The 21,535-nt window shown below is 42.2% G+C and overlaps 2 protein-coding genes across 2 annotated transcripts; one reads left to right on the top strand and one right to left on the bottom strand.

Annotated features, from left to right (window-relative positions):
• Window positions 1–757: 757 nt before the first annotated feature.
• On the top strand, window positions 758–8,549 carry LOC116938545 (alpha-aspartyl dipeptidase-like). The gene is made up of 8 exons (XM_032945765.2): window positions 758–1,296; window positions 5,355–5,443; window positions 6,003–6,077; window positions 6,268–6,347; window positions 6,572–6,745; window positions 6,997–7,056; window positions 7,209–7,291; window positions 8,211–8,549. Exons 1-8 carry the CDS (start codon window positions 1,205–1,207, stop codon window positions 8,272–8,274), a joined length of 717 nt encoding a protein of 238 aa, XP_032801656.1. The 5' UTR covers window positions 758–1,204; the 3' UTR covers window positions 8,275–8,549.
• LOC116938874 (cyclic nucleotide-binding domain-containing protein 2-like) lies at window positions 8,208–19,880 on the bottom strand. Its single transcript, XM_076059715.1, has 14 exons — window positions 18,812–19,880; window positions 17,735–17,884; window positions 16,887–16,958; window positions 16,205–16,368; window positions 15,359–15,515; window positions 14,608–14,759; window positions 14,119–14,257; window positions 13,495–13,594; window positions 13,279–13,360; window positions 12,723–12,852; window positions 12,435–12,500; window positions 11,733–11,896; window positions 11,052–11,201; window positions 8,208–9,822 (listed from the first exon to the last, which is right to left on the bottom strand). The coding sequence occupies exons 1-14, from the start codon at window positions 18,860–18,862 to the stop codon at window positions 9,594–9,596; spliced, it is 1,806 nt and encodes a 601-aa protein (XP_075915830.1). The 5' UTR covers window positions 18,863–19,880; the 3' UTR covers window positions 8,208–9,593.
• Between the last annotated feature and the right edge of the window lie 1,655 nt (window positions 19,881–21,535).

Raw genomic sequence — 21,535 nt, 5'->3', positions numbered from 1 at the left:
CTGCATTCACTCTTTCCATCTGTCTGTGACATGGGGGTCAAGATAAATATTCATCTTTATGGGAGTTTTGGAGACCCAATATTATAGACACATACTGTGTCAACCAATACGGTTTATCCGTATTTTTATACAGGGAAATTGAGTTGTCAGTTCCATACGACGTACAGCCGTTTCAAGACGGGCAAATAAAAACATGTGTATTTGTGTTTCTCCCTTGTGATGGGACTTTGTAGAATGCACGTTGAGATTTATAAGGGCACGGGGTGACCAAGAAGGTCTGAGTTGGTAGGGCTTGACGGGTATGCAGACAGAAAGAGCTAACATGCACGATCTCTTTCAATCGTTAGCCGCATATTCATTCAAATTTGTAAATGAGTAGACCCGGCATTTAATGCGTTCGTTCATCGAATTAAATTGTCACATTCGGATAAGTACACAGGGTCGTCCCCGTTCAAATTCATTGTGGTTGTGCACCAGGGATATGCTAAATAATTGCACGTTTCTGCTCATGGTGTGAACAAAATACCGTACATTTTCCACGTCGTACCGCGAATAACGAGACACGAACGAGACGAGGACCGATTTCTGGATCGCGAAATCGCGACAATAGAATCCCACGCGGCCGAATCGTCGCACGCTGAGCAGCAGAAACTGCGGCGAACATTCCGCCCCCCCCCCCCCCATGCTCGCCACATTGATCGCCACTGGACATCTACGGGGGGGGGGGGAGGGAGAAGAGCTTCACAGCTCATCGGATTCCTCCAGGATAAACGTTCACATTCCGATTGCCAGCAAATCGGAATCGCACCACCCCTTCGCATCGAATCGACTCGCGGAGGAAGTTTACGTCCGTCCAAGTTTCAAAGTCACCCCCCACCCCCCATGCTTCCCGTGCGATGCGCGGCTCATTCTCGATCCGCTGCTGGACGAGAGCATCGCAGGGACCGCGCCGCACGGACTTGGTGGCCATCCTTGACGGCGCCAGCCGCTACGGGCTGGTGAACGCGGCGCTGCTGCTGCTGCTCTACGCGGCCTTCTCGGCCCTCGCGTCCTGCGCCACGGGCCCGGGCCACGGCGGTTGAACTTTTGGGACTCCTCAACCCCCCCCCCCCCGGGGTCGTTGGTTGGACCCCCCCTGCCCCCACGGGCGCACGGCCTCCTCTTGCCACCCGCTGCTCCCTCGCCGCGTATTTGACGGTGAAACATGCGGCGCCTCTTGCTGGTCTCGAACTCGACGCTGCACGGCGGCGGTTACCTGGACCACTGTGAGCAGCAGCTGCGAGACTTCTTGGGGAGGTGAGAAGGGAGGAGTTGGGGCGACGAGGAGGATGGATGATGATGATGGAGGATGGTGAGGATGATGATGATGAGGAGGATGGATGATGATGAGGATGGATGATGATGAGGATGGATGATGATGATGAGGAAGATGGATGATGATGAGGAAGATGGATGATGATGAGGATGGATGATGATGAGGATGGATGATGATGAGGTTGGATGACGAGAAGCGCCGATTTCGTGCGTCTATTGTCGTCGTTGTATCCTCAAATCTTGTAACTCAATGTTTACCCACTTCCCAATGTGGTATCGACTGCAAACTTGGTATACTTATGTCATAAGTCTCATGTCATAAGTATACCAAGTGATGACAATGCTATATTCTATCATAAAAAATTTTTTTATATGTTACTAGCGGTAAGTACCCGGCGTTGCCCGGGTAAAAAATAGATTTCAAAACTTCTCTTAAAACCCTAACATATACATACACAGATACTAAGGTATTGTGAAAACCCGGTGGGCCATTATTTTTGTCCATTTCTCCACCAACAAAATTATAAGAGGCTTGCAAAAGTCCAAAAATTTATAGAAAGTGTGGGGTAAATAGTTGATCTAAAAGGTTTCCGAAAATTGTCAACCCCCTCCTCAAAAATATCTTTAGTCCCACGTAGGTATCTACAATTACACACCCTACATACAACAGAGTAAGTAGTATCTCTTGACTCTGTAGTTGTATCTACTGACTATACAATAGTATCTACTGAGCCAGTAGTAGCTACAGACTGTGTAGTAGTATTTACTGACTGTAGTATCTACTGACCCTACAGTAGTATGTACCGACTCTAGTAGTAACAACTAACTCTATAGTAGTATATGCTGACTCTATGGCAGTAGCCACAGACCATAGTAGTAACTACTACCTCTATAGCAGTATCTACTCTATAGTAGTATCTACTGACTATAGCAGTAGCTACTCGCCGTAGTAGTATGTACTGACTGTATAGTAGTATCTACTGACTCTATAGCAGTATTTACTGGCCGTAGTGGTATATACTGACTGTGTTAGTATCTACTAACTCTATATAGCATGATCTACCAACTGGATAGCAGTATCTACTATGACTACAGCAGTGCATACTGACTGTGGTAGGACCTGCTATGATTGCAGCAGTGTATACTGTGGTGGTACTTGCTATGATTACAGCAGTGCATATTGTGGTCGTACCTGCTATGATTACAGCAGTGCATGCTGACTGCGGTGGGACCTGCTATTACAGCAGTGCATACTGCCATGGTGGTAGCTGCTGTGATTACAGCAGTGCATACTGACTGTGGTTACCTGCTATGACTACAGCAGTGCATACCTACTTTTGGTGGGACCTGCTTTCCCTCGACCAGTGCATACTGACTGTGGTGGTACCTGCTATCACTACAGCAGTCCATACTGCCATGGTGGTACCTGCTTTGATTACAGCAGTGCATACTGATTGTGGTGGTACCTGCTATGATTACAGCAGTTGAAACTGCTGTGGTGGTACCTGCTATGATGGCAGCAGTGGAAACTGCTGTGGTGGTACCTGCTATGATTACAGCAGTGCATACTGACTGTGGTGGTACCTGCTATGATTACAGCAATGCATACTGACTGTGGTGGTACCTGCTATCACTACAGCAGTGCATACTGCCATGGTGGTACCTGCTTTGATTACAGCAGTGCATACTGATTGTGGTGGTACCTGCTATGATTACAGCAGTGGAAACTGCTGTGGTGGTACCTGCTATGATGGCAGCAGTGGAAACTGCTGTGGTGGTACCTGCTATGATTACAGCAGTGCATACTGCTGTGGTGGTACCTGCTATTACAGCAGTGCATACTGACTGTGATGGTACCTGCTATGATTACAGCAGTGCATACTGACTGTGGTGGTACCTGCTATGATTACAGCAGTGCATACTGACTGCGGTGGGACCTGCTATTACAGCAGTGCATACTGCCATGGTGGTACCTGCTTTGATTACAGCAGTGCATATTGTGGTGGTACCTGCTATGACTACAGCAGTGCATACCTACTTTTGGTGGGACCTGCTTTCCCTCGACCAGTTCATACTGACGAGTCCCGTGCAGAGCCTCTGGCCTCGCCTAGATTGCCCGGCCGGCCGAGGCTGGGGCCTGGGCCGCTACCCCCCCCCCCCCCCACGCGCTACAATAATACTATTTAATCGCTGTAATTTTAGTATCTACCGACCCTATAATAGTAAGTGCACACATTGGGGTGGAGGGGGAGAGAAGAGGACGTGACACTTTGATGAATTTACCTCAGCGTTGCGTGTAATTTTTTTGCATTTTGAATGAGAAATGGCGTCCACCCTACAGCGACGGCGTGAGTGCGTTGCCAGGGGCAACTCGTGTCTGTGCGTTGCCAGGGGCAACTCGTGTCGGCGTTTCGCGCATGCGCAGCAGCGAGCCGGTCGGCAAAAGTAAATAAATAAATGACGATCAATCGCACCAAAACGCGATTTTAACCACTTTAAAGATAAGGGATGGGAAAATGAAATAGCCTATTCCCACCACGGGGCCCGGGGCGTGTCGCCCGGCAATTTTTTTCTACGCGAACCCCACGGTCCGAGAGCCAAATCCCCCGCAAGCGAGCGTACGCAGACAGACAGACAAAAAATGCCTTTTATAGGTTAGATGTTTCGGCTTGGGTCTAATTGTCCACGCTCAACTGACGTTGACTGTAAATCGGCCACGGTCCCCTTACATTGTGGCAAGCTTCGGGGCCACTTCCTGGAGTCGTGGAGTTCTGCCATTACTAGTACGGTACATTTCATTAAAGCGTGTTTTTAAAAAAGTTTTTTTTGTTAAATATTACTTATTCTTTGGCACGTTAAAGGTAAAAGGGTGAGCGTCGAGTGGGCGAAATGGACTTGGCTTGAGCTAAATGTTGAATATGGGCACCCGCCACCTCCACGATTGTACCAACTCATTCTTGTAACGCCTCTCAAGACCCCCAAAAATGTCACTTCCTGGCCAGAATCACCAGGGGGGAAAATAACATTGGCATTGTCATAGCCATTCAGTTTATACCCCGTATTCTTGTACAGGGTAATTGAGTTTTCAGGTCCATTCGGCATACAGCCGTTTCAATACGGACCGAAAACATTTTGTCTGTTTGTGTTTCCGCCTTATGGATGGGACTTTGTAGGATGAACGTTGAGATTTAGAAGGTCACTGGGTGACCAATAAGGTCTGAATTGTTCTATAATAAGGTAGGGCACTGATAAGGGGGTTGACAGGTATGGAATAGGATCTCCGGGTGATGATGACGATGATCTTGGAACAAAAACACTCGAACGTATTCGTCAATAATACCACTGTGTGGCCTTGAAGGAAACATATACAAGTGCATTGTTTCGGGCAACGGCCCTTTCTCACCATAGCACATAACTAGAGAGTGCCAGAGGGATATTTTTTATATGCGTTGGAGACTGCACTTTACATCGTGGGGCCCAATTAGATTTTTTTTGAATTGCACATTGTAAGTTGCTCGGGGAAGTAACACAAAATAGTCATAAAGGTCGTTGCAGAGAATACAAGTCACACATTGAATAGGCAGACAAGTTGCTGTTATTATTCATCTCTCTTCTCCTGCACATGAACTAATTCCATCGCGACATTCTCATGACAATCTTAACTTTTGCCATGACATTGACGTGTTTCACCAAAAAGTTGACTTTCACAGATACGTGCTCTGTCTGGCCTGTGTTCTCTTTTTATGGGGAGCGGTTGTGCAGTGGTTAGGACACTGCACGAGGAATCCGGTGACCTGAGTTCGATTCCCCATTTACGACCAATCCGATTCTGGGTCTTGCCTCGGTCGACTCAACCTTAAATGAGTGCTGCACCTGGTGCGGTGTGTAAACAGCATCACTGGGGAGACAAAGGTGGCCGGGCGTGGTGCTGGCTACGCCATCTCCCTCTGTGTCGCGGAGACGTGAATTGGTCCTCGCTAACAGCACTTCCCGCCAACAGTTTGTTCAAGGCTCTGGCTTTTGTCTCTTTCCGAACGCAGCGCTGTAAGCAGGGTGCTCTTCATTCCGTACGCCCTGCAGGATCACGATGCCTACACCACCGCGGCCAGGACCAAATTTCAAAGTTTGGGTCAGTATTTTACCCGCTTGTGCTTTGAACTTCAATTTCCACTTAATGGCGATCATGCAAGATGTTTGTGTGTCGAGGTGCAATTTCCACTATTGTACATTTAACATTTTTAAAATGTCAAATGAGCCAGTAGTTGGCAGATTAGTTATTGAGATTCGTACTGTAACACCATTTTAAGTACCCAGGAAAAGGTTCTCACCAAGTTGCAGTACTTTTTCAGGAGGGATGATCCTGCTTAGAGTCGTTTGACCAGGTCCGGAAAAAAATACCCACCATGCATAACATAACAATGGTGCACTGGAACTCTGCACAAATTCAAGAATGCCATTCTTTACCACCATCTGGCGGTATCATTGAATTATTTGAATATCGAGTCGGATAGAAAATGTGTACAGTACTTTTTTATGATTATTACAGCAGCTTATCAAGGTGCAATGATCAGAGGGCAACGTTTACACGTTGTTAAATGTATGTTTCAAACGTAACCAGTGTCAATTGCAGTTGTCATCAACCTCTTATCGTACCGTATGCTGCTGCATGAGTTAAATTTGTTTTTCAGGTTACGAAATCGACGGCATTCACAAAGCAGAGGATCCGGTGGAAGCAGTGAAAAATGCCCAAGGCATATTTATAGGTGAGGACGCCACGTGCAGATTGACTTTCTCTGTTAACATAATTGGGACTTGCACAGCCTTAGCGAGCCAAGTTTGGTTGATCTCATCAGTTGCGTGCCATCACTCAGTGCACTGTCAAAGCACTGGGGAGAAAAAATATATAACTCTCAACACGATTCATTTCTTGAAAGCTTGTTTTATCTACTGCAGGTGGAGGAAACACTTTCCGCCTTTTGAAAATGCTATACGACAAAAGACTCGTTGCCGAGATTAGGAAACGTGTCCTTGAGGTACCGTATCGACCCGATTCACTTTGCATCTGTGTTGTTGTGCAACAAACCAACTACACGTGCAATACTTATAACATCGAGTATTTCTTTTTTTGTCAGATTAAAGAGAATTATGTTAAATAATACTCGTATTTTTCCTTCTGATATTTGAGACCTTTAAAACCATAACATTTGAACGTTTGCTGCGCACCCCCTTAGTCGAGTTGCAATGTTGTCCTCTGCAGGATGGAATTCCCTACATTGGCTCCAGCGCTGGTACAAACGTTGCAACAGTCAGCATCAACACCACCAATGACATGCCCATCGTGTACCCTCCTTCACTCAATGCTCTCGATTTGGTACCCTTCAACATCAACCCACACTACCTGGACACTGACCTCAACAGCAAGCACATGGGGGTATGTACATGTACAGCCCTCTTATCGATCCAATGCGGGATGAGGGCCTTCACTTGCCGTGGTGGTTATCCTGACCATTACTTATTGAACACGCACCTTCAGCACTAAACGGAGCCTTTGCGGAACGTGCAAGTAAAAAGTTGTATTTGAGGGATCTCAAAAATTGTATTTCTTCAATTCCAGCAAATATACATTGTCACATTTTAATTGTTTACCATCAATTGATGTTTTTTTTTTCTTTTCACCCAAAGGAAACGCGACAGCAGAGGATTGTGCAATATCATGAGGAGCCTAACACCCCACCTGTACTGGTTAGTCCTACATTCATACATCCACACCGGAATAATAGGCGTGCACCATTACAAATTACAGTGATTAAACACATTTGTATAGCTGTTACATTGATGATTATTGAATTGGTGACAATCGCAGAATGATTAACATTTGTTATGTCTTATCACAGGCTTTGCGTGAAGGTTGCATGTTGCTCGTGGAGGGTGACAAAGCCACACTGCTCGGCTGTACCAAAGCACGACTTTTTTTAAGGTGATGTATTAGGACAGGGTCCTGTAGGGCATGAGTGGGAAATCCTACAACCCACAGGCCAAATTTGGCTTGTGGCTTAATTTCATATGGCCTTTAGCAACATGCGGCTGATTACCTCAAAACAGCCTGAAAAAGCTATGTATCCCATCACTACAAGCATCTTGACCAAACTAAACTGGTATGAGAGGGTGACTTTTCAATCTGGCAACACTTGTTTTTATAATTTTAGTATGCTCAGTCACATATTACTTTAAGGGCCTCTTGCAGTGACAGAGGTGACTCAGGTGTTTGTTAATGTGTAGCCTGCCAAAGGTATTTGAAAGTTCTATTTGGAGGTTTTTGGGTTAGATCGCGTTATTTATAAATGTGTCGCAACCCTCCACCACCCGACACGGCCAATCAGTAAAAAAGTGTCACGTTGACAAAAGACAAATAATTCACTACTTTAGCCCACCGGTGTGTTGAAGAGTAAATCCACAACATTTACAGTTTGAGTGACGTTTCGCTGGTAATTACATCCAGCCCGATGATGCTGGATGTAATTACCAGCGAAACGTCGTACTCAAAAATTGTTAATGTTGTGGATTCACTCTTCAACACACCGGTGGGCTAAAGTAGTGAATTATTCGTCTTTTGTCAACGTGACACTTTTTTGCTGATTGGCCATGTCGGGTGGTGGAGGGTTGCGACACATTTATAAATAACGCGATCTAACCCAAAAACCTTTATTATGAATAATATTGGTCGCGAAAGCCTACGTGTTAAACCGTTCTATTTGGCCCCAAGTAACGAAAGCATTCCCCAGCAGTCACTTCTATCGAGCAGTATGCAAGTGAAACATGTGCCAAATGTATTACAATAGACAATTGACTCGTTATTTTATTAAATATAATTACTCGCATTTTTTTCTTGAATCCAGATCGAAGGAACCCACAGAGCACGATGTTGGCACAGACTTCAGCTTCCTGCTGGCCCATGAATGAGCACTGCCTCCCTTCTCTGAAGACATCACTGCTTTCATAACTCTACATCAGTTATCCGACAGGAACAATCCAACCAGTGCCACACTATGCATAGTCAGTATCAACTCATCTATGCCGTAAGATACAATTGAAGTAGGCTGCAGTTGCCACTTGTGTAGTTTCTTGGTTGTTTATGCTAATGGTGTTATCATTTATTTTGAAATAAAATTCATCAACTAATCTTGAATTGCTATATTTTAGTAGTTTAAGGAATGTTCATTGCTAAACACTATAATTACATTTTTTTTCAATACGTTATTTTAAAACTAATACTATTATTGCTGTCCAGCAGTTTGCACCAAAATGAGATTGTTGTTATTACGTGGTGTAATATTTAAAAAAATACACTGAAACAACGTGCAATTATAGTTTTTACATCCTTGACATTTACATATGACATACATCTTTTAGACTTAAATTCATGTTTAATAACTCACAAATCAATGTTTAGAAAACCATAAATACTGATTTTGGACACGAGCACAATAAAACGTACATATGCCAGAGAAAGCAAAAATAATGACTGAACATCCTGTGTAGTTTCAGCAGATTTGTAACTGTTTAGAGTTGAGTTGCAAGTTCAAATTATCTAAATAATGTATGTAGCAACAAGCACTCTCTTCTTTAAAAAAATAATTCACATAAATTAAAGTGCATTCCGAATTGATTGAAGTATATTCTCTATAACTTGGTAAATGTGGTATCGTGCGATTCTTGAATTCTTGTGAAATAAAATGTACAATTAAAAAAAGTTATTGTCTTTTATGGGTTGAATGTGTTACAGTATACAACGTTGTTGATGTGGAATCCCAAATGGTCCTTCAGTAACTGGTTAATGATCTGTGTATTTTTAGTTGTATATTAACTAGTATGTAGTTCACTAAAACTATAGCAACGCCAAATGAATGTAGAGTCATACATGTAAATGAAGACCATAATACACGAAAGAAGACGTAACGAAACAGTTAATTTATAGTGGCCACGTGCTGGATGGGTTATTGCATTGCAGGGTCTTTAGTGAGTGGCATTTTGGGGAGGCATTTATCTAGCAGTGGATTGACCAATACCGATGAAGAATTTCATAAATGGCCAATTCCACTAAGTAAATCACAAGAACAATGTCGGTGTTAGATACAGAAGATACAACTCTGAAGCATGTAAATGTAATTATCAGGATCCCGTGACCCTTGCTGTAATACCGTTGCTGTATAGTTGTCCATATGGCAATACTTGGTGAGCAGTACATTCATGTAAGATTCATATATTAACAGTAGTATACTCTATCTATAGTTGGGGCCTTTGACGAGTATGCTGTGAATGAGCCTGGGACCGTGTCGTTTTGGCCCGGCATCTGGAACCTCTTCAGCTGTTTCCAGTCGAATTTCTCTTCTGCCCCCAGCCTGAGCGGATAGGATGTCGCCGGCAGTGGACCGAGCCATCCACACTCTCTTTCCACTGCCGAGTGGCGAGCCAAGCTCCATTATTCCAGCACTCTCTGCATCCCACTCTCTGCACGCATAATATTTCTGAATGATTTTTCTGCTTTTAAGAAACATTTTAAAATAGTGTTTTGAATCTGTTTTTAATACACATTTTTTTTGTAAATTGGTACACAAGAGATATTAGTAGTTAAAATAAAATGCTACTAAACTATAAAACAATTGGAATTTCATCAGGTAAGGCCCACTTGGCTATACAGCTCTCTTTCAGAAGCGATCTGGCCACAAATGATAGCTCAACGAAGTGGCTTATGTGTAAATGTATTGCAGCCAAATACTATAAACGCATGTTTCTAAATGTGGAAAAAAACGAAGACCCGGAGTAAAATTCAAACCGCCACGGGGAGAACATGTAAACTCCAATTATACAGTTGTCAGGGTCGGGAGAGAACCTGTGATCTGTATACCAGGTGAAGTATTTAACATCTCGCCACCATGGTGCTCAGATACATTAAATTCAGTATTACTGCACCTATTCTTAGCTCTTTTGGTAAAGTCACGTTGAAGGGAAACAATAAAATAATAAAATATATATAAAACAATAATAATTTTCACGACGTTTCGACCATAACGCAAATGGTCATCATATATTTTTTTTATTTTATTGTTTCCCTTCAACGTGACTTTACCGAAAGAGCTAAGAATATGAATTACTGCAGTCACGAAAGCTTTAAATCAAAATTACTGCACCCATTTTGTAAGGCAGCCATTGGTGGATGTTTAATCAAATCAGTAGTTTCGACTTCAGCGATTGAAACTTGCATAAGTCGATGCATGTATGTCTGCTGTGCTTTTTTCATTCTGTACTACTAAGAATCACTTGATAATAAAAAAAAATCTAAAAAAGATCTGGCTTATAGCAAAACCTATGAACAACTGCTGACTGTTTTGCACAGCCATATTCACAAGCAAACTGGAGGCTCCCTTAATGGGCTGGGTGCCCAGGTTGCCAGTAATTTGACCTTCATGCACTGAATATAAAAGAGTTATGTTAACATGGGATTTTCAATCAAGTCTTAATATTAAAAAAAATTGCTTCGTAAAATTCTGGCTGTCAGGCATATAAACATTTTTAAGCTCACAAAACACACATTTAATCACGTGTGTAAAGAATGAATGTGTTTTTTAAAATAAGTTGTAAGTGGTGCACGCACCCCTGCAGCCAGTAGTCATGCTACCATAATTTATTGTGACCTTGAATAAGCATGAAGTGTAGGAAATGCAAATAAGGGCACTTACGAATACAGATCTTTGTGACGAGCATCCTCTTGCTTGCTGGCCCTCAACCTCCAGTCACTTTTACCTCCCTTGGCAGCTGCCAACGCAAGCTCACGCTTGTAAAGCTTCCATTGATTCTGCTCTAAGAATATCTGACAAAGAGCATCATCCCTAGGTACACAGCACACAGGCAGACAGGCCCTCTGTTACTGCCAATCCTATTTGTTAGTGATAGTGTTTTAGCAACAAACTTTAATTTGTATTTCCTCAAACCATTAACACACAGCACCAATGTATATCTTTGGGTTGGTCACACTGCAAGGTTGCCATCTCTAATGTACAAACAAATCAGGACATAACATACATTGTCTTGAGTGTTATATAACTGTGCAACGAACAAAAACTGACACTTTTACAACTACCTTAAAGAATATAATACTCTTTGGTTCTTTCGGTAAAGTCACGTAGGTATAAAATAAAATATATCACGACGTTTCGGGCACAACACAAGCGTCCCGTCATCAGGTGGGAAAGCGTGGCCTGCCGCTGTTGCATTCTGGACTCTCCCTCTTTACTTTACCGAAAGAACCAAAGAGTACGTATGGATTCCTGCAGTCACGAAAGCTTCAAATCAAGATTGAAGAATATAATCTTGGGAAAGCCAGGACAGGTGACAACCCTATGCACAATGTGGCGTCTTACTTGGGGTATGGTTCGCTTTGCTTTTTTAACTCCTTTAAGGTGGCGTCGTTCATGAGCTCGCCGAACTTGTCCAGCCTAACACGCAGGACTTTTGCCCCCTGGCTGGTGATCACCATCGGCCGGCCGTCTCTGTGGAACTCCGGAACGAGGAACTGCTTCAAGCCCTGCCAGACAAAGACGACGCTCTCCGTACATGCGGCATTTACAGACCTCCGCCTCATTCCTGCCCAAGTGTCATTTTGGCAAATTGATGTCCTCGAATAATGCACCGTAGGTCTTTATTATTACATTGCCTTGTCCAGTGTGGTGGGCATTGTTGAGCTCTGAAATTAATTTCTTTTTTTATTCCTGAGTTGATTATCCACGCGAGTGTTTTGTGTATGGAGGAAGAGGCTTAGGCCTGTATAGTAAAGATTGTGCCTCAACCATGTGTTGTTATTGTAAATACAATCGTAAGTCTGCCTGGGAGTTAATTATGGCCTTGGAAGTACCTAGTATACATGTTCTTAAAATACTAAAGCATAACTGTTCAGGCATTGCCTGTGGAAAAACTATTGATTGAAGTGATTTCTTAGGTACTCAATGCAGGATTCTTTCCTCACTTTGCAGTACAAACTACGGTAATTGTCTCTTTTTTCGTGTAAAATCAAAAGTTAAACAGAATGTTAACGCGTGGTGGAAATGAACATCTGCCATCCCTACCGTCTCTTTCACGAGCTTTCCGTCTTTCTCCAGGATGCCTTCAAGTACGTTCATGTTGACGCCTTTCTGTAAAGTTTGACAGGATTAATGTACAGTAATAATATGAAACAGACCTAATGTGTGTGGGAAAAGGGGTATTTGTTTTCCCCCCAAAACAAATGTCAGGTGCAAATATCAATGTGCTAACAAAATGAATGGGGAAACATTGCGTTCGCCCAAGATAAACACTTGCGTTACACGTGCACCAAGTAGCGAATGCGACAAATTAACTCAGGTTTCCGTGCTTACAAAGTACTGCCCAGGCCGAATTGCATCCACTCTGATGTAAACAGCTGCTTTGTAGTCATCCAATAATGTAGCGGGCGGCTGGGGGCTGCTGGGACCATAGCCAACACTCTTTAGAGACAACCTTCTGGGTCTGCAAAAAAATAAACAGAAGGCCATTTAAGTTTTTTGAGCATCTGCACCTGACAGGTTTAATGTTGGCTTCGTATTAATGGTGCTTGCGTTCACTGTTTTACTTGTCTGTTCAATGACCTGTAACTTTTCAGTGATAACACTGTACTTTAAATTCTCATCACTGCCACTACTTTGTCTTGTCCTGGTGGAGTTTGTGAATGGTCCCTTTATTCTCCAGTAATGTTTGCTTGGGGAGAGGAGGGTGAAGGAAGTTTAAATATATTTATTTTTAAGCTTTCACTCCTTTTGATACATTACAATTAAATATCGCCGGCGGCATTTACGTGGCGTTTACGTGTCACTGGATTTCATCACTCAAAACAACGTGGCATTACACTGAAGAGATTGGTAAATCTAGACAGGAATATCTTATTAAAAGACTGACTCATCTTCATCTCCAGAACCAGGCTCCTTATGCTCCATTCGGTTTCCATCCCTCAGCATTGACCTGGGATCCATATAGATATCTGTGGACGTATAGATAAACATGGGAAATAAGTTTTACAGTTAAGTGAGCAAGACTTTTTTTTTACTATTTTTATTTTATTTTATCTGACTTTAAAAAGAGATGCATCATCTAAGTAAACATTAAAATGCGTACCAGCGATCTTCTTCTCCTGTATTTTGACCTGTTGCTGTAGCCAGTCGTGGTAGCTGGGACATCCACTCAGGTCAACTAAACGCAAGACATCGCAGCAGCCCTGAAGAAACAGATGAGAAGGGTTGCAGGGGCGCTGAGGCACAATAGCATAATTCAAATTTGACTGGGTATGTACACTGATATAAGTTGATAAAATCACATGAATAATAATGTGCAGCCCTTTGTCAATTCACTGCTTGATGAAGGCTTATCCATGCCGTGTTAGTAATGGGAATGTTTAGACAACATTTCTAGGTCAGTGTGGGTTGATAAAGGGGGACCCAAAGTCTGTTTAGGTTTTCATTTGCCAATGTCAGCTGTAGCCAGGAAACGAACTCAACTCATCAGGTTCATAGCGCAGTGTTAATAAATAATATTAAAACTGCCCACGTTAGGGGTTTTTTTATGCTCACTTTTACATTAATACCATGTACATTTATGTAATAATGTAAATAAGGTATATGGCTGTACATAAAAGTGATGTTGTACAAGATTATATTACAAATTAAGTAACTTATGCTCAGAAAATTATTCCCAATTTTTTTCACTGCCAATTAAAATTTGCCCAACCATAAACAACACTACCTTGATTACAAAGATGATGTTCTTTGTTTCGCTGGTGTCGCCAGTCACCACTTGTCCATGGTTGAACTCCTCGATCTTGCAGTGGTCGGCCATCGTTTCCAGTGATTCGTCCGACCACGTGGAGAAGAGCTCCAACGATCTGTACATGACGAGACCGAAATGCAGCCTACTTACTTACGCTGAATTTGAAACACAATCCATATAATTGACCAAATATCATGAATACACTAATGCAATGGTCTTGAACCGTTTTGGTATGGTAGCCACCACCCCCCCCCCCCCCCCCGTCATCCAGATCACTGGTCCTTGTGCCACACCCCGCCCCCCCCAACCATTGCAGAGTTAGAAAACGATTTGTTTCATGTTGTGTATTAGTAAGTTTTGTCACAACAAATGATGGCACGGTATCCGTACAGCAGCTCCCCCATCAGCGACGTGTAGCAAGGGATGCATTTTAAGAAAATCTTACATAAAATGTAAACAAATTACCTAAAATAATTGTACCGATGCTGAAACTCCTTTCTGAGCTCCTGGTCCAACTTATACGCGAAGAAATCTTCCTTATCGACGACCAGCAGCTCGGTCTCCTCCATGCACACGATGGTGGCGTTCCTGCTCAGGTCCTTCAGAAGGGCGATCTCCTGTGTTGTCGTGACACAGGATGCTTTGTCAGCACAGGAGAGTGAGGACTAAATTCAGGTAGTGCACCGAATAATTCCTTGCATTGACCTTTGTTATTCAATTATGGGGTGGTGGTGGTGCAGTTGACCCTGCTCTGTGCTATGAACCCTGTGACCTGAATTTGATGGATAATATCAGTGGCAAGTAATATCTGCACTGATCCTGGACACACCCTTCACCAGTGTGAAGTATGGCAAAACAGCCTCCATGACTGATACAGCTAGGGGAGTCTGTCCAGTAAATAATGGACAAACAGCTGTGGACTATACAATTATTTAAAAATGAAATGCTGCATGTTGGCATTATATATCCTAAGCAATTTCTGGTACACATGTGTGCCATGCCAGACCTTGGCTGCATGTTTCAAGTTGCTTACTGCACGTTCCCACAATCCAGAGCGGATTTGTGTTGCATGCCTCCCACGGTGAATGTCTATCTCGCATCATCCTCATCGCTGACGATTGATGCACATGGCCCGCTGATTACAATCTTCCTCATGGACAGTCTTTTTCTAACCGGTGGGACAATGTGAGCAGTCGGACGGGCAGACGCGACGAACCCCAAAGCCAGCCCCCTTGCGCAGAAGAATTGGCTCGGGGTCGATGAACGCGCTGCTGCCATCGTTGTCTTTGGTCACGGCCACGAGCCCCGAAAACACGAAGTAAAAGCGCCGCCCGTAGTGGCCCTTTTTGACGATCACGCGCCGCCTTCCAAACCTGCATAGTAGTGTTGTGAGGTTAGAACACAGGGTGTGATAAAGAAGCTTAAATCCAGGTTTGCACATTTGCTTTATTAACTCATCATGCAAATTGGAGAATTGTTTTATGCTATTCGGATGCTAATAAAACGTTTAGTTACGAACAACCTTCAGTGTGTCACAATAGCGCGCCTCTTGCCAAACCTGATAGAATGAAATAAGAGTATATATTGTACGATATTTAGAAAGTGATGAAACAAATACTTTTATGTTCTTAGCAAACTGTTCATAACCAGGGCCTATTTTCCCACGGACCATTTTCAGGGTAGTTGGTAGACTAAAGTAGGCATGTGACAAGTAACCACAGTCATAACGAGAGGTATACTGGATGTGATGTGCCAGTGGTGGAAATATTTTCCCGGTTTCCAACCTGGAGAGCTTTTGCTGAAATGATGCCCTATTCGTAACCAACGTCAACTAATCGCGTTGTTTGGCCACAACCCTTAAGTAACCAAAAGTTTTTAAACTCCCGCCTGAACAAGAGATTACTTGCCGATTGTGCAACATTTCACCAAAGAATTGATACTCAATAGTAAATGCATAAATTATTTATTTGATTGAAAGCATAATTAATTCAGCTCATTTTATTAGGTCCGAAGGCTCCTGCTGGCGATGCAGGTGTTGTGCAGCCCTGGCAAGGCCGCTTACTTTTCGTAGCGAACGACACCGGCCAGCATGAGCTGCAGGTGCGCAGTGTATCGGCGGAAGCTGCTCAGGCCACGCAGAAGCCCTCGCAAGAAGATAACTTCCGTGTCCGAGCGCTCGCTGGGTGGCTTAAGGGCCGCGCGTACCGCCTTCTCTGGGAGTGTGAACTGAAATACGAGACAAATACGAAGCAATCCAGAACGACGAAAAAGCTTCAGCGAGTTAAAAAAATAAAGGTACAGGAGAATCCTTATCTGCGACTCCTATTATCTGTGGGGAGCTGTAGGGTCTGCAAGACTTCATTATCGATGGCCCTATACTTCATATTATCCGCATATGTTTTCCTATGGATAAGTTGAATCAATTTTCAGTATTGGTCCCCCACATCAGTGTGAATTAGAGTGATATTGTATAAAACTGTACTTTTAAACATTGTTACCATGATTGTTAATGTAAATATTCAATTAGAGACGTTTAACAGTGACCTTTCCAATAATACTTAACATTAGGTTGATGCATACTTTTTCATAATCTAGGTGCATGCAGTATCACAGTCATGTGTCACTGGTAGCTATTCATTATGGGACATATTTTTCCCCATATGTGAGGCTAATATGAGAAAACGTTTAAAGGTAATATGTAGATGAAAATCTTTGTTAAGCACTGCAACATATATCTTACAAACCTCATAGAGACTTTTGAAATTGTTTGGATCAAACAGCAAATCATCTCCAGACACATCTTGCTCTTCAGGTGTCTGGAGAGCCCACACGAGCCATGGGGGAGAGATATTGTAACAATCATTAATAACACAATCTACCCGAACTGTTTGTTATTATTTAATATATAGGGTGGCCATACATTTGTTACCCTTTGTTAAGTAATTGTGAATAGACCTATATGCAACGAGCACAGAGGCACTTCCAGAAATTGATGCAACAGCACATAACAGAAGCATTCGAAACAATCACACCTAAGACGTGCATTGTTGAACACCTGGGATTCTCTGAAATCTCAATACGAAGAGTCTTGCCAGCACAGACATGCGGAGGTTAAGAGGTGTGAACAATCAATCTCGTATGATAAATCCGTATTCCACTCAGTGTTTGTATAGTTTCATCCACCTAGCTAAATTTGGTGTCTCAATATGAATAAATGAATTACACCTTTAAGAGCTCTTTGCACAATTGTTCATGCAACTATGAAAATCTTCCACGCATCACAAGTGCTCTTGTGTAAGTTTTGGCACTGTGTATCCATATATCCATTTTTTTATATTAGGCCACATGGTAGTTTTATGCCATCATTAGTGTTATTAATCCTTGCAAGATGGTCACATTCTCAAAGATATTACTTATTCATGCCAATGTATTGTTCAGATTCTGACCAATAAAGCTCCTCGCCAGTGGCTTAAGACTTTTCAGGACTGATCTTAACCTAACGCATAGGACGTTTCGCTCCAACTGCTTTGAGTTTCGTCACGTAGTGATACTCAGAAATACCGTATACCTCCCCGTAGAGATCAGTGTGTACCTTGTTTATTTTGTAGGCGGATGGCTTTCCCGCACACGACGCATCCACCGCCTCGTACGTGAGCAAGGCACTATTGCTGCTGCGGAAGATGCGGCACACCTGTGACAGCACACACACCTGGCGTGCCACCTTCCATAGCTGCGTTGCCCGCTGACGCACACACACACACACAAAAACACCGCAGCAACGTTATCACCACACCAACGTTCACTGGGTTGTGTCCGATTCCCAGCCACGGTTAACATCAGTGGCGAGTGATGTCTGAACCGGCCCTCGATCCCGTTCCACACCAACCCACGATGACCAGATTGGTGAAGTATGGTCAAACAACTCTCATGGAATGGGAAGGCCTTCATTCAGCATTTTATTGATTGCAAATAAGCATTCACTAATGTAGCAGCTGTCCCGCATAAAAAATATATCTGAAAACATTCAATACAGGACAATACTATAATGTGCAACAATTGCTGGTGAATTTATAATAATTATTGTAGTCAATTCTACTGTTGTAGCGTGAGTGGCTATCTATCGATCACATCCGAATGGAATGGAAAACGAACATATTGTGTGAAACAAATGAATGTCATCAACTGGAAAACCTAACTTAATTCAAAAGAAGCATCGCTGTGTTTGATTAGTTGTTTACTTTTTGGCAATACTGTGTATGTAACGAATCCATTTAACATTATCAACAACATTAAACACGTTACTTAATGTTGCGGATAAATGAGGATATTATTAAATATATTGCGGAAAATCAAACATATGCACAAAATATATCAACGTTAACAACAAATATTGTGCCGGGAAGGCTGTTATTTTTTTCCATTTAACGACTCGTCATGAAAAATAACCACAGTTAAAAGTATTTGATCTTGTCCACCAAGTTATTATAAATTACATTTAACTCGTAAATTCAACACGAGACTTTACCATCCACAAACATGCAGAGTGACGTATTGTACGTCTAGTTTTATGTTATTTTTTGTAATTTTCTTTGAACCTATCTACGTGACTTTACCGAAAGATCCAAAGAATATGTATAAGTCTATTTTTTAGTTTCAATTTATACTATACCTTGCTGTGCTCTTGCTCAAGTACAACAGGGCCACGTCTGAGCTTCGACATCAGTGCTGATCTTAAACACACTCTGAACGGTTTAAGTCCCCCGTAATGTCCGTTTTCCAGCGTCCAAGGAGAAATAAAGTCCTGGCTTGCTCAGTTTCAATATATTCTAAACTCCGAACGCCACACACAACCGCTTCACGGTGACAAAAGATGTGTTGTCTACTACTAGCTGAACTACACAGCAGTGTGTAAAACGTACTTGTGCTAACACAAACACTGTGGCGGTCGGTCGTCACAGTGAAACCCGTTAGATTCAACAAAGAAAACAAATTTAATTGACTAGAGACGCATTAATCATTAACGGACCGCAGCGAGTGTGCGCCGTGCGATTTGTCACTGATTTATTTTTACAGCAAATACGAAAAAGGTTGACTTGGTTTTACTGCAGAGGGGGGTAATAAAACATTACAATAACCCAACACATTTTTATACACTTAGAAAAATACATAATACTCCTTGCTATGTCTGTTCCCATGTTATGCGGAAGGATAGATGTGGGAAGAAGGGATTATTGTTGTCTACTTATTACCTTGCAACTTATATTCTCCACAGCAAAGCCAATTATTGTTTTGATGTACGTACTCTGTACTGTCATGTAGAACGAACACAAACTGGGAAATAAGAATGGTGTCCATGAAGAGGTATATACTGCATATATAATTGCAGTAGTCATCCGTTTACTTATATTAACTGTCCCCCTCGTTTTGTGTTAGCAATGTTCGACTATTGCATCTAAAAGTAACGCAGTTCGGTTTTCAATGTTTTTTCCAAAGATTTTATAAAATAACACCGAGCGAATTGAGCAGGGGTGGGCAAATTTTTTGACTCACGGGCCACAATGGGTTCTAAAATTTGACAGAGGGGCCGGGCCAGGAACAAATGGATGGAGTGTTTGTGTGAACTAATATAAGTGAAGTGTAAAAATCATTACATGAAAGGATTTGGCCTTTAACAGGTAGCAAAGCATTTATTTGCAAGGCAATTTAGCAAATTGCACGAACATGAGCAATACAATAACATGTCGTAACTCCGGGTCAAAGTGCGCCATCTAATGGGGAAATGGGGGCATTACAGGAGAAAGGTAAAATTGAATTTAATAATAATATTTGGACAAGTTCAAAAAGCCCAACTGGCCGTATACAGCCTGGGTGCCGTACTATGTCCATGTCTGGAATAGAGCAACTGTACTGACAATTACGAAATTATTTAAGAGGTCTGAATCACAATGCCAAGCATATGCTGCTGTTTGCTTCTCAATGTCGTAATTAAATGAACGAAACGCGCAGTGTACTCTCAGTGATTGTAAAAATAATGCACATATAAAGGACATCTTAAACGATTTGAAAAAGGAACTAATGTCTACGAAAAAATATGGTAAAGTCTTCCTGGAATAACATTACGGTATTTAGTCAATAAAGCGGAATTTTACATTATGACAGTGAAAACGGTCCTGTTGATATTCACAATTGACATTCATACAGAATGGAAGCTAGACCAATGTTTTGGTCCAACGAAATTTGTTATTGTAAATTTGTGTAATTGCCCATCATATGATGGCTTCATTAAAAAAATATTGAATGAATTTATGAATGCTCTACATGTCAAATTTGGTGTATATTTTTTGGAGAAAATTTATTATTCTTGTAATAAAGTAATACTTAATTACAATTTTAATAAGCCTTTTATGAAAAACAAAATCATTTAAAATGGCATGAAAATCCACGAAGCCTCCCCATCATTACACACAGCGTACAGTGTCAGGCGTTAGGCACATCACCAAAACTATATGTATAATTTACACTGGCCAACTCACTTAGAGTACCAGCTTAAAGTTCACCTTTATCATTAGGGCATGCCTTGGCTTTGATGATACTAATAACAATGATCCTTGCATTTATATGGTGCTTAAATGCATCGGAATTTCAAAGTGCTTTCACTTCACGAAAGAAAATCACACCGGCTACGAGCTCGTTCGGGTAGGTAAATCACAAGCAAGCTGGAATATAACCAGAAAGCCGCGCCAACACTTCCCCAAGCTCTGTGGTCTGCCAGTAGTGGAACATGCTATGTATACTGTAGTCCCAATTGACTAATGATTAATTCAAGAGTTGTGATCAGCTAATCGGGAATCATTTCGTAATACGATCTGTAAACTAATATGTAAGGGACCGTCCATAAATGACGTCACGCACCTAGAGGGGGGGGGGGGGGTAAGACATTTGTGACGATGTGTGACGAGGGGGGGGGGGATTGAGAAATTTGACGTCACATCAAAATGCGCAACTTTAAATAAATATAGACAACACGTTCTACTTAATTAAATAGACTTTTCAATAAATGTTTTCTCTTACAACATCAGAGTGCAACGCCACATTAAATACGCGCTACAATAACAATAGTTTAAAGCGATTTGAAGCATGTTTTATTTTTGGGGGGGTCAAAAATCGTCCAAAATCGTGTGACGTCATTTATGGACGGCCCCTAAAATCGAACTTAACAATATATATTTTAGATATGCTTGTAAAGCCCTTTCTTTTTATCGTGTCACGTCAATCTGATATGATTGACAAATGCAACCACAACGCATTGCCCTGAACCAGAACCTTTACAGAGCATGCGTCTGCAGCGTTAAACCCTCCATCATCTGCAGCTGCAGCACATTCTGGCTTGCGT

The sequence above is a fragment of the Petromyzon marinus genome, chromosome 4 (assembly GCF_048934315.1).
Source record: "Petromyzon marinus isolate PM22_M1 ecotype Great Lakes invasive population chromosome 4, UKy_Petmar_22M1.pri1.0, whole genome shotgun sequence".
Lineage (NCBI taxonomy): Eukaryota > Metazoa > Chordata > Hyperoartia > Petromyzontiformes > Petromyzontidae > Petromyzon > Petromyzon marinus.
This window is presented reverse-complemented; position numbering and strand designations above follow the sequence as displayed.

What these genes read in the sequence shown, in the direction of transcription:
- LOC116938545 (XM_032945765.2), top strand. Translation starts at nt 1,205, where the DNA reads ATGCGGCGCCTCTTGCTGGTCTCGAACTCGACGCTGCACGGCGGCGGT. An exon ending in CTGCGAGACTTCTTGGGGAG is followed by an intron (nt 1,297 to 5,354) that starts GTGAGAAGGGAG and finishes TTCCGAACGCAG; the next exon opens with CGCTGTAAGCAGGGTGCTCT. An exon ending in GACCAAATTTCAAAGTTTGG is followed by an intron (nt 5,444 to 6,002) that starts GTCAGTATTTTA and finishes TTTGTTTTTCAG; the next exon opens with GTTACGAAATCGACGGCATT.
- LOC116938874 (XM_076059715.1), bottom strand. Translation starts at nt 18,862, where the DNA reads ATGTCGAAGCTCAGACGTGGCCCTGTTGTACTTGAGCAAGAGCACAGC. An exon ending in CCGCCTACAAAATAAACAAG is followed by an intron (nt 16,959 to 17,734) that starts GTACACACTGAT and finishes TGGGCTCTCCAG; the next exon opens with ACACCTGAAGAGCAAGATGT. An exon ending in GGTGTCGTTCGCTACGAAAA is followed by an intron (nt 15,516 to 16,204) that starts GTAAGCGGCCTT and finishes ACTACTATGCAG; the next exon opens with GTTTGGAAGGCGGCGCGTGA.